The sequence below is a fragment of the Micropterus dolomieu genome, linkage group LG02 (assembly GCF_021292245.1).
Source record: "Micropterus dolomieu isolate WLL.071019.BEF.003 ecotype Adirondacks linkage group LG02, ASM2129224v1, whole genome shotgun sequence".
Classification (NCBI taxonomy): domain Eukaryota; kingdom Metazoa; phylum Chordata; class Actinopteri; order Centrarchiformes; family Centrarchidae; genus Micropterus; species Micropterus dolomieu.
In genome coordinates, this window is record NC_060151.1 from 15892688 (window position 1) to 15910057 (window position 17370).

Consider the following 17370-nt stretch of genomic DNA (forward strand, 5'->3'; position numbering starts at 1 on the left):
TTTTTTTTAACGTATGGGTCGTGGTTTGTGTGGGGTGTAGACTGCATCCTACTTCCAGAAGCTGGTGGAGAGTTAGGCGCCATTCTCCTTCCTTTTGGGGATACTCATTGAGTTGGACCACATCAGGTTAAGTTTTTTTTTCCCGATGTTTTATGGTGACTGTAATGTTTCGCATATCTAGGATTTTCGGCAAAATTCTGTGGGGGTGGGTGTAACAGTGTTAAAAATAATCGCTTGTGAATTTCTACAAAATTGACATGCTTGTGTTACATTATGTAGTTTTGGAGCCACCTGGTGGATTAATAGCGCAACTGCATACACAGGGTTCTTTCTCACGTATCATACGTGCCTCTAGCAAAAGGAAACACTTCCAAGCTAGAGGTAGATGCATGTGAGCAACGTTGTGATCAATATTTCCATGTTTAATGTTTTAAAATTGGTTTCATGACTATCGGTAACATGTATTTTGACTGTAAGCACTACTAGCATGTAATTTTAAAGTAACTGACACGTACATGCAGAAATAGTAACTTTATTTACAAGTAGCACTTTCAGTCGTAGGTTGAGCTAACGTTAGCTGGTTAGCTAATCACCTGCTTGCTAGCTTGCTAACCGACCGTGATGTTTTAGTAGTTATTTTGGATGATAATTGTTATGTTCCTTTTTATACAGATCTGATGGTTGCAGTTGCATAACACACAGTTACTGATTGTGTGCTGTTGATTTTTATACCAGGTAGGCTTTGTTAAATGTAGTATTCACATATTGTCATTGCATTCAAATCTTGCAACTCCAATATAAGAATTTAATGTGGGTTGTGTGAAATGAAAACTTTTGTTGGCTTCAATGAGCTAATGGTGTTTCACATTTTATCTATGACCCATTGTGGAATTCTAGAAGGACGTGGTCAAGTGTAGAAGTAAACTTATTATTTTCATTCTTAAGATGTCGATGCGAGGTTTTTGTAATATGACAGTAACATGTTGCACTGTATAAAATATGAGATGTTCTATTAATTGTCTATGGTCAAAATGTTTGTTTGGAATGTTTGAGGATTTTTATTGTGGGTATAGAAGAAAATTGCTCTCATTGTTTAGATGCTCTTTAGAAATCATACATAATACTACCACTATACGATCCTGTGTTTGGTTTATACTAGTATGGACAGAAAAAGACTATAATACTGTGAAAATGTATTTTATATTAGTCTTTTGTGAAAAAAAGGAAACACTTCCAAGCTACAGATCTGATGGTTGCAGTTGCATAACACACAGTTACTGATTGTGTGCTGTTTTTTTTAATTTTTTTTATACCTAATAAAAAGGAGAACCAGAGTGAGAGCAAGTCCTGTGTGGCCGTGCCATCCTTCCACGCCATAGACACAAAAGGGACACACTCAGTCTACAGACTGACGCAGAGGGTTACACAAGACGTTTCCGAGTGGTAAGTTATTAATCTGTAACACATTTATCTTTCATACGTAACGTTTTAACCGAGCTCTTCCTCTACCTTACAGTATCAGCTTAATGTTTACTGACTGCCTGGAGGTTGTCTAACGTTTTTTTAATTTAATATTTAGGTGTGCTTGTGAAAACTGCTCGACAATGCCCACCGAAGTTGAAAACGTCTGTTGCCAAGAAATACGAAAAGTACTTATTATAATCAGTTACAACGTTGTGTAGCAAACATCAACAGTAGCACACACCTAAGGTTATAGGCAATGTTGTCATGCACAACAACAATTATAGGATATTTTCACTAACGTTGCCTGTGTTAGAAAGTATTACAAAAGTTAACCTTGTTAACCTAAGAAACAGAGAGAAGTGAGTCTAAATGACTTGTTGTTTTTAGGTTGTTAGACGAATGCAACAGGTTCCTGACCCTCCAACCTGCATGGTTCACCATCCAGGCCTGGAGCCAAAGTGTTTGAACTACTACACCTTGCAGAACATCCACAACATATATCAAGCAGACTACGGACCTTTGAGGCGTCGAACAGAAGAAGAGTAAGTTTTTATAACATGTAATTAACTGTCCCCAAAGTAATTTATAACACAGCAACCAAGGAACTAAATAAATTACAATGTCAATGTTTTCATAAAGTTAGTTTTATTAGCAAATGTCAAAAAATAAATAAAAAATGATACCTGATAAAAAAAAAGAATTGACATAAATACAGTGAGTAATGTTTATCAATTTGGTCCAACCCTGTCCATACAGGCGCTACAAGCACCTTGCCTATCGTAGCTTTGTCAGCTGGTGCTGGGGCTACTTGGGAAGGAGCGTGAGAGTGGTCATCCCGTCGTGCGTTGTACTCCGAATACGCCAGCAGTTTCCTGATCCGGAGGGGCAGTATGTAGGTTTCCGGCCGCCCCTTAACTAAAGCGGGACACATGGCGGGCAACCACTTCCTCCTTTGACGGTCTCTCAAACTCTGATGTCAGGTCTTTGGGGATGGGGAAAGTCTTTAGCACCTCAACAAATGGCGCCGGGTCTTCAAAAACCTCCTTGAAGACCAGCTTAATCAGTTCTTCCACATATTCTGTGAAATAATGCAGACAATCACTGAAGTGTTTACAGACTGTTCTCAGAATCCACTGCCTTTTTACATATTTATAAGGTGGCCATAAGTTGTTTTTTTTTGTTATGTTTACATAACTTGTACCTATTGTAATTGTCACTATTTATTATTCAATACGTTTTGTAACAATAAAAGTATTTTACAACTTACTGTATGTAGGTTCTGTTTTTAATGGTCTTGCGGTCCCCTCACCTTTCTTGGACTTGGGAAATACAACTTTGAAGACCGGTTGTCCTGTGGTTGTTGTGGCTTGCTCACGGCCCGAATTTTCATTGTAGTGCATAGCTGCGAGGTACAACCTATAAAAATGGAATTGCAAAATTAAGTGACCCATACAATAATTTTGTAGTTAGACTTTTTTTTGTCTCTACCTGCACAGCATGCCCATGGAAGGGAAAACCACATTCTTGGGTGTGAAGCGTAGGATTAAGCTGTGTAAGGCCCCCAGGGATGATGTTTGGTAGTGGTGGCTCAGCTTCTCCATATCTTTGACAACCCTCTTGTTGATTAAAATTTTGTCAACTTTGTGGAGTGCCACTGACCCTTGAGTAACATAACAAAAACTTGTGTTAATTTACACAATATACACACAACAATAATTTGGCTTTACAAAAGACAGATTTGAGGTGATATTAGGGGTTTTTAACATCATGTATGATATGAAAGCCAAAAAAGTTACACATTTTCAAGGTATATATGGAATGCACATTTTTCTTTACATACCTGGTTGGAACCATTTACTGGTATCCTTTGATACTCGATCAGGATGTTCACATTTAGGAAAGAGAGGGTTTTCATGCACGTGGACGTTTTGGATGTGGTTCACTATCGACATCCACTTGGCTACCAAATTCGGGCCCTGATGTTGACGAAGTCAGCCACTTCTTCAACACCACACAGTCCTTGTTTTTGGAAAGTTTGTCGAGTTTCTTTGACAACCCTGATATAAAGTGTATATATGCAATAAATTAATAGGTACGATCTGTAACAGCGACAAAACACACAAAGTGAATGAAGAATATGTCAATGAGGCACACTGACATATACAAGGATGAACACATACCTTTCTCAAAGTGCCACACATCATAGTACTGAGTGATGTTGCGCTCCCTCAGATACTTCTCAATCTGTGGATGATGGTCAGTGACAATGTAGTCCACCACCAAACCGTTTGAATCCAGTAGATCCAGGCAGCGTTTAAGGCCCTCCTTCTCCATGTGGTAACTGCCACCTACTTCATTGCTCTTGTGGTGCGAAGAAAATTGCATAGTGTAAATGTGAGGAAGCTACATACTGAATCACCTTTCTGCAATCAAAAATTCAAATCACTAAATCTTACACATCTGAACAAGCTGGAGGTCAATAATTGTGTTATCGTCCAGGTGCGTCAGTGTGTAGCTCCCATATTTTGCTGAATGCCCTGGAGATAAAATAACAAAAAAAGACATTGCTTTGCAACTGAAATTGAATTTTTAAGTACAATGCTTTTAAGAACAGATTTTGTTGTCATTTTTTCTTACCAGGTGAGTCAGCTCGCATATCTCCACTGACTGCAACCTTTCCCCCCTGCTTTATCTGTTGCAAAACACTTTGCTGATCAGTCTACCATTTGTGGATTATGGCTGGCTCCAGAAAACTCCTAGCATGCCTCTTGAAGGTATCATACTGGAAGATCTGGAGATTCATGGCCTTGCATATCTATAGATAAATGAAAATTGTAAGGTTGTGGAAAGCTTACACTGATTGCAATTTTAATATGCTACGAATGCTGATAGCAATACCTTTTCCAATTGGGTGAAGGATCCACCGGTGAAATACTGTATGTTGCCGCAGACATGTGAAGGTTGCTGACAGGAGTACTTCCTACATTAGGTTGGCTCTGCCACTGTCTTGAGTAATTGCAGTGTGGGCAGACCTGTGTGAAAGCCACATATGTTCCCATTCTTCTTCGGTGGACATCACACTGCCTCTTGCAGACAGGACAGCTTTGAAAACGCTCCATGAGGCAGCTTTCAAAAACTATATACTTAGTATCCCCGTATGCGGACACTGGCTCAAACCTAAAAAAAAGATAAAGAATACTACATGAGAGATAGATAGAAGCTATAGATATATTTATCACATTTCCCTTGATAACTCATAGTAACATGTAATTAAAATAACAAACTTACGACATGTCAGATTCCTCAGTTAGTACAGAGTCACCAGGGTTGTATGTTGAGTCATGTGGCTCAGCTGGCAACTCCATCGATCAGTCTCCCTCTTCCTCCTCCTCCTCCAACTCAAGATGAGGTCTCTTGCTAGGTCTAAAAGTTTGGGGCCTTATGGGTGTAGAAGACATCTGGCTGAAATCTTTGTAACTTGAAGTGGTTTCAGTATAAACACTAACACAAGATGTCGTTGCCTGGGTGCCTGTGAAGGACAAAATTAGATGCATACATTTAAAGAATATAGGACTATTATTTATATTTTACAGTCAACATAACTGTTGTACATTAGGACATTCCCAGGTATTGTATTTAAACTAAAAGTGATTTAATATTTACCTTTGCTTCTCATGGAAGCTCTTAGTGTTACCATCGATAGCCGTGTGCCGCCTGTAATCATTTTTGGAGCTGATTGTGTGCCCACTGAGACTTTCTGTGGTGGCTCCGTCTGGCAGCCTTTTTCCTGGAATGTGGTGGAGATGTCTAGGTTTCCAGGTTGCTGCTGAGATGTACTCTATGATAAGAAGGCATATCAACTTTGAAATCACATGAAAAGATTCAGTATCTACGATGCTAACGTTCTTCTCCCCTGTCTCCCCAAATTAGCCTACAGTGTTTTGGTGCACTTACATCGCAACCTGGAACGTAGCTAACTTTCTACACATACATCCACATGCACACTTGGACACAATACAACATGTTTGAATCGAAAAAGCAGTCCTTTTGTTAAATACAGTTGTATGTAAAAACACATGTTCCTTGTGGGGTAAAAAAAACTTTTAAGGACAACCATTCGAACGCAAAAGCTACAAAGTTAGCAGAGGCCTACATTTGACTGCGACCATAACCTAGCAGATGGAATAAGTTACTCATTAGTCCACAACATCATTGTTCCATATCTTATACAATAAACCACTACAAAAATCACCATATTTAAACTCAATTTTATGCACAAATTGGCCAAGCAATTTGAACGTTTGCTCAGTAGCTTCCACATCGGGTGTAGCATTATAGTTATAACTTTAGCTGTGTTAGCCAACATTTACAACTCCGCACTTGAAACACTCTGTGAAGTTACATTGCCGTGTTTATTTTAAATATAATTCGTAACCAATAAAGCATACTTACAGGTTGAGGTTGTGAATGTCCAGGCCCAAACAGAGTCGGAGTTGCATCGTCTTTTAGGACTAAACATTGCGCAAATCCGGAGTTGAACTGTTGCCGGTTCAGGAAGCAGTCCTCGGTGAAATGATTAGAGCACAAGACGAGGTACTGGTTGTACTTCTGAGGAATCGTGTTAAAAATGAATTTCAACCTCTGATTCTTGACGAAGTCATCCTTTGGAAGGCGATGCATAGATGTTTGCCCCTCACAACGAAGAACACAGCGTCTCGACATGGCGATTTCACTTACTAAAGTCAAAGGGCCTCCACTCAGACTAGCTTGATTTGAGGGTGTGCCTGACCCACTAGCTGCTTGGCAAGCTTTGACGCGTTTGCATTGTGACGTCACAAGTCAAGGAAGTGAAGGGCTGGACTACAAACGAGCTGTTTTCAAGCGGTTCTGAGCAGAGCTTTCTGTGGGAGATGGGAACTCCCTTTGGGCTGGACTTTGGGCTTTTTAACTTTGCAAACCTGTTACATACACTAAAAAGATATATAACTCAATAAAGGACAGGGAAAAGGCCAAAAAGCATAATACCACCTCTTTAAGTGGGACAACCTCTTTCTTTGAACTTTAAAATCAAATGTTCTCTGGATTGCAATTAGATATATGGTAATTGAATGTAATGCTGCAGATAACTTGCTTAAACTTATAACTTCTTAACTAAACAGATGTAGTGTTTAAACACACGAATGCAACAATGTGCATTTTTGTACGACCTACATATGTATCTGACTAATCAGACATGTGTTTAGAATCACAGTTCTGGCACACATAAATTGCCTGGCCTGAGGTGCAAGCATCGCAGGCCCATTTGTTGCATTTCACACACTTAAACCACATCTTCTTTCGAATACTGTATGAAAATGGCTCCACATAGATGAGGCCAAAAGAGATGTCAGCAGCTTATGTCAAAATCCTTAGCTGTGCTTCTGATTGATTTGTTCTTCAACTTCACCTACCTGACTGCCTTTAACATTATGTCAGGTGGTGTACTATCATTCTCTGTCTTCTGTTGATAATTTTCTTCCTTTCTTCAAAAACACATTCCTCCTTGCAATTACAAATTAATTACAAGCTTATTCGTCTATTACCCTTGTTGCCTACCTAAATTAAAAACTGGGTCATGTAATGTGTGTGTGTGTGTGTGTGTGTGTGTGTGTGTGTGTGTTTGTATCTACTAACATTCTACATGCCTACGGTATAAGACCGTATATACTCTGTCATGAATTCAGTCTTGTCCGGGCATATGGCTGCTGCTGTAAACTACAGAGCATAATATTCTATTTACAGTATCATTTAATACTTGTGTCAGAGGTAATTACACAACTTCACACGTTTTTTGAGCATGTTCTATGTGTTTATTTGTACTGGGGCAATAACCACATGTGACGACTTGCCCCAAAGTCATTGAGACAACTTGCCCCAAACTGACATGTGTGCTAATGTTGGCTAAATCTCAAAGTTAGCTTTGTGCAAAGTTATCATTTTGAACATTCATACCTAATAAGGTTGGAATACATAAAAGTGCAAATGTTTTACTTTTAAAGCAAAAAAACAATAAAATTGTGTTCACCTCAGATTAGAGTGACCTTGACCACATGTGAACAGGAAGTTGAACATAGAAAGAGAAGTCACACAAAATGGCTATTTGATTTTTGACATAGAGCCTCTAGTGTTGGAGTTATGAGCAGTGTGGCAACTTACACACGAGACAACTTACCCCGCTCTCCCCTAGTTACTCACAATTATTGATTTTAAATAGCTTCTGTGTTCTCCAGAGAATTATGTGCGTATGTTTGTGTATTCATCAATGTGTATGTTTATGGTGATATTTGTTTGTTTGATGAAAGTGTACATAATGTGGCAACTGGCAGCTGCCTGCTAAACAGCTGTCCACTCACCTCCGTCTGACTACTTTAATGTCTATCTTTTACTTTATCTCGGGGTGAATGCAGATGTGCAGTCCTCTGCAGATCAGATCACTAAATCTTTTCTACAGAGTTACATCAATTCATGCACTAATTTTCTTCAAGATGTGGCTCTACATTTTGTTTAGACAAAAATAATGAACACACTGGTGGATAGGCTGCTATACCCTCCTTGGAGTTTCCTGACAGTTTTCATAATGCTTGCACTGCTGAGGTGTTTTGGAGAGTCTTGAGAAGTTTGGTGAAACACGATTCAATATACAGTTATTTGTTACTGATTTGTACTTTTTCATACTTTACATACACGTGTCAGAGTAGACATATAAGCAGCATTATGCTCTGATGTGTAGTTACATGGTGAATGTGTGCTAAATAAATCATATCTTACATATACATGAGCACACTGAGTACAATGAGTATGTTTTTCTTCATATCTAGTGTGTTCTGTGAAGTTTAACATTCCCTCTTGCTGTCAAATTAAGCAGCTATGAGTTTTTTAAATCTTAATTAAAGTATTTTAAATGAAACTAGGTTATTGGGAGAAATATGGTTAAGGCAGGAAATTTGAGAATGCACTTAGATGCATTGTAGAGGTCTGGTTAATGTACAACATCTGTTTTCATGCAGATGGCCAAAAATCAAATTTCCACCTCTGGCCACTATTATCTTTGAACAAAGACTGGCATATTTAAGTGAATGGTATAGGGCTGCATTTACATCAGCAGCTTTTATCCAAAACCAGGGCTCCACATTAACCTTTTTCCTGAGGAGTACATGTGCTTTAGGAGCACAAAGAAATTTAGGAGCCCAATGAAAAAGAAAAATTCCCTAATGTAAATAATTACAAGGCAAATGGTAGTTTAGCTTATTTTTACAGGGACAACATCCTACAAAAAAACATCTAAAACTCCTGAGATTAACATTAAAAATAACAGGAGACCCCATGATATTCTTTTTAAATTTTCGTGCATTTCACAAATAGTGGAGTTGGATAATTGCTTTCACACAGTTCAACATTCCACATAAAATATTAGTATTAGTTAGGGTGACCATACGTACTCTTTTTCCCAGACATGTCCTCGTTTTGGAACCTAAAACAATGCGTCCGGATTTCTAAATGACCCAAAAATGTCCGGGATTCGGCATCTGCTTTCTACAGTCAGCATTCATTGTGTGTGTTTTTGCATTGCTTTGATCTTTCTCTTAGGTCTCGGTCGGGATCCGAGTTAAGCAGAGTGCATGACCTGCAAAGCTGGTACTTACGTGTCAGTAGCCGTGTTTCCATCAATGTTTTTTTATGCGCATTTTGAAGTATCGCATTAGAAAAACTTGATGGAAACGGCAAAATCTGAAAAAAGATTTTTACGCTTGCTTGAGGTGGTTTTTGCCTCGAAAAACAGTTAGGGCCAGATTTACTTAAGGATTGCGCAAGTAAAAACATGTGCAAACTTGTTATCACCAGCAAATTAACATGTAGGCTGATCTACTAACGGTGTGCACAGAAAATGACGTCTTTCAAAAGTGCAACACCTGTTGTTCAACTACTTTTGCCTTAATGAAGATGCAATTTGGAGCGTTTCAATTATATTGTGAAAAATAATAGATAGGTAACATGCAGATACATTTACTTACTACACGCAATGTGATCTAACAAGAAAAAATGCTATTTCATTCGAGTGCAACAGCTTCTGTATTTAATACGTTTGAAAGGAAGGTGCAAACTGCCAAAAATGTTGTGGCTGCTGTTATCACTGTGAGAAGGAGACGCAGCCATAATGAAAGAAGACGTAGAGAAATTAAAAATGTTAATATTATTCTATATCAAATATATAGAAATACAATTATTTTATTTATTCGACTAACTATATTAATTGAATAGTTTATTTGTATTTTCTTTGGCAATACTGTTGTATTAACATTCATGCTGAAGCACGATGCTCCTGATTTTACGCATGATCCATGATGATACAGAAATATAGAAATTAATGACCAATAGCATCCTATCAATATTTTAGAGACCCCCGGAAATTTCACAAATCATGTTTTTGGGGGAGCTCAAGTCTTATTCCCCTGGCTCCCTGTCATTCGCACCCTGTCCTCGCGTCTGGGTTATTCCAGCTTATTGTAGCTGTTTCTGCTATTGATTCCCAAAGCAGTTTTTCAGGTGTGCTGTCCCAAGTACTTAGTGCAATCTTAGGCAGGATGGGTATGAAGGTATTTTTGTGTGTTTTTAACGCAAGCAAATAAATAATGTTTTGAGAGCACATTTATAAGTTTGTAATTAAGAATAAACGGGCCTTTTTTTGTGTCACAAAAAGTTTTAATTGCTAATTTGTCCTTATTGATTGCAAGTTAAAAAGTTTTCCTTGCAAGTCAGAAAGCATGTCGTGAGAACTCATTGGCCGCGTTAACTCAAGGGGAATAAAAAAGGAACCGTCCAGCTTGATCTTCTTTACTTAAGAAATCTCTAAACATCTTTAAACATCTTTCATAAACAGCAACGGAGCTACAGCCATCACCCTCCGTCGGATCGGTCAGGCGTTCTCCCTCTAATGCTAATAGAGTGCCACTAATAATGACCCGACCCCAATGTGACACAAGAATATTAGTTTCGCTATAACATACATTACATGTTTCTTTAGACATACTTTGTTGTTATGTGCATGCTCTTAACTATATTCAACTTACCAAATAAAAATGTGGTTTTTAAACAGAAATTATTCTTACATTAATTGACATTATGAACTGAACTTAAACTGTATAACCAGCTGATGACAGCTACAATAACACTTGGCATGAAGTTTGACTGCCAGTGCATTTGTGACCTCAGACATGATGAGCTAGACTAAGGTTAGCTACTCATGTTTAAAACACATTGTACATGATATCCAGCTAAACTATTTTTTTCTGACTGTGGTAACTGAAGTTTATGGTCACACAGCATACAATGTAATAGACTTTTATCTAGATATTTTGAGGTGTTGCTGCCTTGTTACATGAAACAAACCAAGGTTTTTACGCAGTGGCTGCTTTCCCTCCCGACTCTCCATGGCGGAACCATTAAAACACGCAAAACCCTCATTTAAATACTGCCACCTCCATTGTGTGTGCTCCTATTGTCATCTACGTAATAATTATTTGTAGGTATTAATGCGTTAAATGGGAAATGGAAAAACTTTTGCAGAATAAGTTCTGATGTAGCTAACATGTAACTCACGACTTATCTGCTGTTTCCGCTGTTGCTACCAGCATGTCTTCACGCGATATTCTCATAACGCTAAAACAGCCACAAGATCCAGGAAGGACAAAACTACAGGGGATGAGGAAAAGGTCAATCACAACAACATTGTGATTCCATACATGTGTGTCTGGAGTATCAGAGAAACTCAGGGGGATTTTAAACAAACACAACATCCCTGTGTTTTTTAAACCCAAGAACACGCTAAGGCCCCATCCACACTACTCCATTTTAGTTTACAAACGGAGAATTAAAACGAACACGATCTCCGTCCACACCAGCGTTTTAGCTGCGACTATAATATTTTAATAAAAATACCATGTCAAAAACGTTGCGTGAGCGGTTGTGTCATCATTTCTAAAGTCCTCCGTTTTGGCCCACCTTCACTAAAACGCCAGTGGTGTCCGAACAATAATGCTGTTGAGAAGAAATCCGCTTGACACTGATCTTGGTCATAAAAGTTTATTACATCAAGGAGTTCAGCATCAATTACAAGCTCTGCAGCAGCTTGGAGAGTGACCCAGCCCGATGACCACTCTGTCTCTCTGTACATCAAACATAGCTTATATAGGACATGTGTAGGTATATGCGTCAAATGCACATATATTATACACCACACACCCTCCAGAGTTTTGAAACGCAAAACGGGGGTTGTTTTTGTATTATTGTCTCATGGGTATTATTGTCTTTACACTTGTTAAAGCACTTTGTAACTTGTTTTTGAAAAGTGCTCTACAAATAAAGATTATTATTATTATTATTATATTATTACGCCACCACTTATCACCCACTTACAATGCGATCCTTTCATCACTTCCCAGGAAACTCAACAAACGTAACCTATTGGCCTCCGGTGAGGTTTAAACGTTTGGACCTGCGGAGCAGATTGAGGTGACAGACTCTGCACAGCTACTATCTTGTGGATAGTCAGGCTGAATGGAGGAGATGATTGCAAGGGCAGGTAAAATGGGCTTATTGAACGCAGAATACTAAAAGCATGCACAAACACACGAAAGTAGCACTCACACATTTGTCTCCCGTATGTTGTGAGGGTTATGATTTCATAACTGCCAAATTCTTTGTCCTCATAAAGATTATTTAATACACACGCACTAGTGTGAAAGGGTCATCATCTTCAGTAACTTCTCAGAGGCTGACATTCAGTTAACCAGTCTCTTTGCCTCTTTGAGAACTGCATTTTCGTCTACCCTTTAATATGGCCACATGTCAGGCTTTTGAACACCAATGTGAGCAGCAGGCACAAAGGCACAATGGACCATCTGGTACATTATACAGTGGCTTAATGTATGCATTGTGTATTATTCTAATGAATTCTCTCAAATAATTTCTCTGTTATCGTAAAACAGAGTTAAGAGAAGACCTCGAATCGAGGCTGCAATAATTCAGGCATTGTACATTAATGTTGGTGATAAATGACATACGGGTCATGTAAGAATGACATCCCAACTCATTTATATATTAACCATACATTTATATACTCCTATCAGTGGGTGGCTACATAAATCTGAGCTAATGACTGAGAGAAATGGAGAAAAAATAGCGAGAAGGAAGAATGGCATGCCATAGTGCCCCAACCCCTTGTCCTTGTGCCGCTTTTTAATAGAGTCATAAATACATGAAGATGTCAAGTGCTCCATGATGGTGGCAGTGCATAGCTTCAGGGCTGTCATACATCCATGTGACATAGATACAATGGACAGGCCAGGTAGACTGGAGAAGACAACTATTAGGGAGCAGGATATAGGGCAGCAGTATCTCAGTGGGCATGGTGGATAGCTATTACATCAACGTGCTGTACGTGAGGAATTGACATGCATATACTCTCTGAACACATCAATATAAATTATAACTTTTCATGTAAGGTGATGCTTACACATACTGCAAACAGTCAAACTGCAAGTGTCCTGTGTTAGACACAGAGAGCAGTATATAATATTACACATACAGGGTTTTTGATGGAACAGTGGATAAGACATATGCCTTTGATGTGGAAGACCAGGGTTCAATTCCCACTGCCACACATTAGCCAATGAGCAAGACATTTAACCCGTAGTTGCTCCCTCCTCTGACCTCTGACATATAGAGCAATTGTAATTCCCTTTGGATATAAGCGTAAGCTAAATCTTTGTAATGTTTAAAAGATATGAGAGAAGTAACCATCTTTTAATCTAGCTCCGCCAGAAAGCAAATAAGCATATTTCCCCAAATGTTTATTCTTACATTCCTCCTACTATTTCTTTTAAGATTAAATAAAACTTATGTATTGTCTAAGACCACCAGGTTTGTCAAAGGGATTCTTACAGTGAGGAGACATTTTAAAGCATATGGCACCTCTTTAAGTCAGTGGAAAAGAACAGCCGGTGGAACATTGCCTCTCAAGACTCCATGAGAAAGGAAGAAACCGAGCATTGAATATTCATGACCATATTCATGACAGCATAAGGTATCCACTGGGATGTCAGAGGCGCAGGTCACAGCTTTGAATGTACTTACCTCACCAAGGATTCTGTTTAAAAGCAGCCCACGAGAGATTTCTGTAGAAGGGCCCAAACTGACATGTTGTGCCAGAGGTCAATGGAGCATTGACCTCTGGCAGGTGGGATGCTGCTGGGAGCCAAAGGCCAATCAAATCAATTCCACTTGGCCAAGACTGGGGTCAAAAGTTCTTTTTGTGTATGTGTGTTCACGGGTCGGTGTCAATAGCTGGTCCCACACATTGAGGGCAGTGACTCATTATAAACCACTCACAAATGGCCCATTAGCTGTTTTGTATTTGTTTGTTAGCTTTCAGTCTAGTCAGACGTTTGTTCTCTGGATAAAAGGTTATGATCATTTTGTTTTGTCCCAAAGACTCTACCCCCCTCCTGCTCTTTTCACTTTGTATGAGTCAAGAAAACAGACTAATTGGTGCATTAAAACAGCCTGAAGCCTGAAATGAAGCGAGGCGGGGAGCACAGTCTCAAAGGTACATGAGGATTAGGAGGGAGAAAAGAGTTTAAGAGTGAAAGAAAGAAAGAGGAAAGCAGAGATAATAAAGAATGACAAAAAAGGGAGCTGAAACAAAGAACAGACAGGACAGGGAAACAAACTAACACATGCCAAATGAAAGACTCAGCCAGCGTTCTTGCTTGTACAGAGATTTGTGAGAAGATGTGTTGAATTCTTACACTTAGTGGAGACAAATTGTGGCACAGAGAGCGCGTCTGAGCTGGGATCAGACACCCAGAGAGACGAGGGGGAGGCCAGAGCAGCGGTCGCACCAGACCTTGCAAGAACCTTCTCTGAAATACCAGACTCTCGCAGTGAGCCTTGTTTGTCTGCTTTTTCTATTTTCATCCTCTGTTCATCATCACAACAACACCCTTTTGTCTTTTATCCTAAGCCAAAAGCTGCAATATCTCATCTTTCTTGTTCTCTCACTCTTTGAGTGGCCAATAGTTGACTTTTTTTCTCTCTCTCTCCAGTCTCACCATGGTGCTTTCATTTACTTTGTGTTTCTCACACAAGGACAGATTGTGTTTCATAATGAAGCAGATCAGCTGCGTCAGCTGTAGTTTTAATGTTCTGTTCTATAGCACCGTGCCTGCACTTTATATTGTAGGACACACATTATGAATAGTGTATATGAGTGCAATGCATGACCCTGTTACATCATCCAACCTCAGATGGTGAGACCCTGTTGCCTGAAACTGTCATGCCTTTTTAATGTGTCTGTCAGCAGATTAGTGAAGCTACATTAGGTTAAAAAAAATTTAAAGTAAAGAACTGTCAGACAGAACACTGAGATGTCTGACAGTTCTTTGCTTTTTTTTTTTGTCTGATTTCTGCATGCCTTAGTGTGCAATTTGCTTATTTCCGCTAAAATTACCCCCTTCCATCAACTTGATTCAATTCTAATTCAATAGACAGACAATTGATGAAAAAAAATGATTGAGCTGTGAAATGTCACTGGCAGATTCTTTCCTACGCTGCATGATTACAGTCTTGCACTTCTTTTGACACAACAACACTGATACATGCTCACTACTAAATCACTACTACGTAATTCAATTTTCTACATCAATAAACCAATATATATGTTTTTCTCATCTCCATCCACACTAGTGCACTGTGGGTTGGTAATTTTTAACCCCCGGACAACAAAGTTTGTCAAATACTTTTAAAGTTGATCGCGTGTGGGTTGAGAAAATTCAAAATTCATTTCAAAAACACTGGTGCATGTGAACAGACTGTCAACTTGTCATAAATGCGTCTAAATAGAGCCAAGTTTAGGTTGACACAGCCCATCTCCTGAACCCGGACAAATGAATAAAAGAAATTTATGATTTCAAAGGCAATTTACCATAAAACACTGAATCTGTTAGTTTGATCTCGATGATCCAGAGTGGTGTAGTACAGACGCCCACCTCAGCCCCTCAGGAGTTTCTGAAATGCCAGTTTGAGGGCTTCCTGGCAGCTGGCATCTCTGCAACGGTCTTGCATCGTCTGGCATTCACCCTGCCTGCAACAGCTGCAGGGGGGGCAGGCTGACAGTCACACACAGCAAAGATCAAAAAGAAGTAAAGACGGAGGGACAGAGCCCATCTGTCAACCTAAGCAGTCAGATCCTGTTGAGTGCGGTACAGTGGCCAGTGGTGGAAGAAATATTCAGATCTTTTACTTACTAAAAGCAGCACCACAATTAAAAAATACTATGTTACAAGTAAAACTATGGGAGCGTATAGGGGACTAGTATCAAATTATCATGCAAATTTGAAAATTTAAATGCAGTCCCACAATAACATTTTCCACATATGTATGTGTTATTTAGGTAAAAATGAAAATGCAATAATTTTCATTTTCACAAACAGGGAGGAAGTGGAAAGCCCAGGAAGAGGTCGACATGGCAATTAGCAGGCTGAAACACCGTGAAATAGTCGGCAGAGTCCAGGAGGATCGAGCAGGCCTCGGGAGGAGCGAGACTCCCCTCTTCTGGTCAAAGGCCTCCAAGGAAGAGCGGAGAGCCATGGTGGTGGCAGAAGTGAAAAGGACTGAGCAGGAGCGCTTTAACATCAAGGCGGTGTCTCAGAGCCGGCAGGGAGGCTGGATGGCATGGGAAGGTGTCACAGACAGGCACTTGTCATGGTCTGATCTGTGGAAGATCCCCCAAGCCAGGCTCAGCTTCCTGATCAGATCCACCTATGACACCCTACCTTGTCCCAGAAACCTCCACCAGTGGTTCGGCACTGAAGAACTTTGCCCCCTTTGCAGTACCAGCAATGCAAGCCTGCATCCTGTCCGGCTGCAAGACAGCATTGTCCCAAGGCCGCTATAGGTGGCGACACGATCTGGTGTTGAGGAAGCTAGCAGAGGTGGCAGAGGCATGTAGACTGGAGGCTAATAGTAGACCTTCCGCGCCAACGAGAAGTCCCATCCTGTTTGCAAGGGCCGGAGAAAAAATCAACCACCCTCACCAGAGAGCAACATCTGGTAGTGAGTGGAACATGAGGGTCGACCTGGGGAGGCAGCTCCAATTCCCCAGGGAGATCGTAGAAACTTTGCTCCGGCCAGACCTAATCATGTGGTCAGAGCCATGCAAGACCATCTTGTTGGTGGAGCTTACTGTCCCATGGGAGGAGGGAATGGAGGCTGCCAACGAGCGGAAGCGTGCCAAGTATGCGGACCTGGTAGAAGACTGCAGAGAGGCTGGAAAGCCACCACGTGTCCCGTTGAAGTGGGATGCAGGGGCTTCGTTGGGTCCTCAATGGTTCGCCTGCTCCGTGAAATGGGATGTACAGGAGCAGGGTGTCAAAAAGCCATTAAAGAACTGGCAGAGGAGGCAGAGAGGGGCAGCTTTTGGCTGTGGCTAAGGAGGAAGAATAAGGGATGGGGAGTGACCCCTGCCATCGCTCCGCCACCAGGAGATGTACTGGGGTTAAAGGAGTGAAACATCCGTGACTGGTGGTCCCCAGCTGATGACCCGTTTTATGCCCAAAGAGGTGGAGCACACCTGCACAAAAGGCACCGGTGGAGCTGCATCAGGCAGCAATGCCCAGCAGGTCGACCATCAGTGTGAGCATTCTAGGACCATATTAAAATGAAAATTTGACTTAGTCTGCTCTATAGTAGACTTTATTCAAATGAAATGAGTGAAACAGCGCCCCCAGTCTATTGCATTTACACGTCCATGTCCTTATAGTCTTTTTAAGTCAAAATTAAAATTAAAATGCAATTTTCTAACTATGTGAC

At 40.2% G+C, this 17370-nt stretch overlaps 1 protein-coding gene across 7 annotated transcripts in view; it reads left to right on the forward strand.

The window, feature by feature from the left end:
* LOC123983556 (P2X purinoceptor 7) overlaps positions 1 to 16994 on the forward strand; it is a 54355-nt gene extending 37361 nt beyond the window's left edge. For 3 of the 7 annotated variants that reach the window (XM_046069823.1, XM_046069816.1, XM_046069830.1), the window contains exons 3-6: positions 1325 to 1443; positions 1580 to 1649; positions 1852 to 2006; positions 2221 to 2730. In XM_046069823.1, the coding sequence (XP_045925779.1) occupies positions 1325 to 1443; positions 1580 to 1649; positions 1852 to 2006; positions 2221 to 2383 (507 nt within the window). In that variant the 3' untranslated portion in view covers positions 2384 to 2730. Of the gene's footprint in view, positions 1 to 672; positions 736 to 1324; positions 1444 to 1579; positions 1650 to 1851; positions 2007 to 2220; positions 2731 to 11942; positions 12083 to 15992 lie in introns of those variants that run through there. The other 4 variants (XR_006828222.1, XR_006828220.1, XR_006828218.1 and 1 more) reach the window with 4 other exon arrangements.
* The last annotated feature ends 376 nt before the right edge of the window (positions 16995 to 17370 follow it).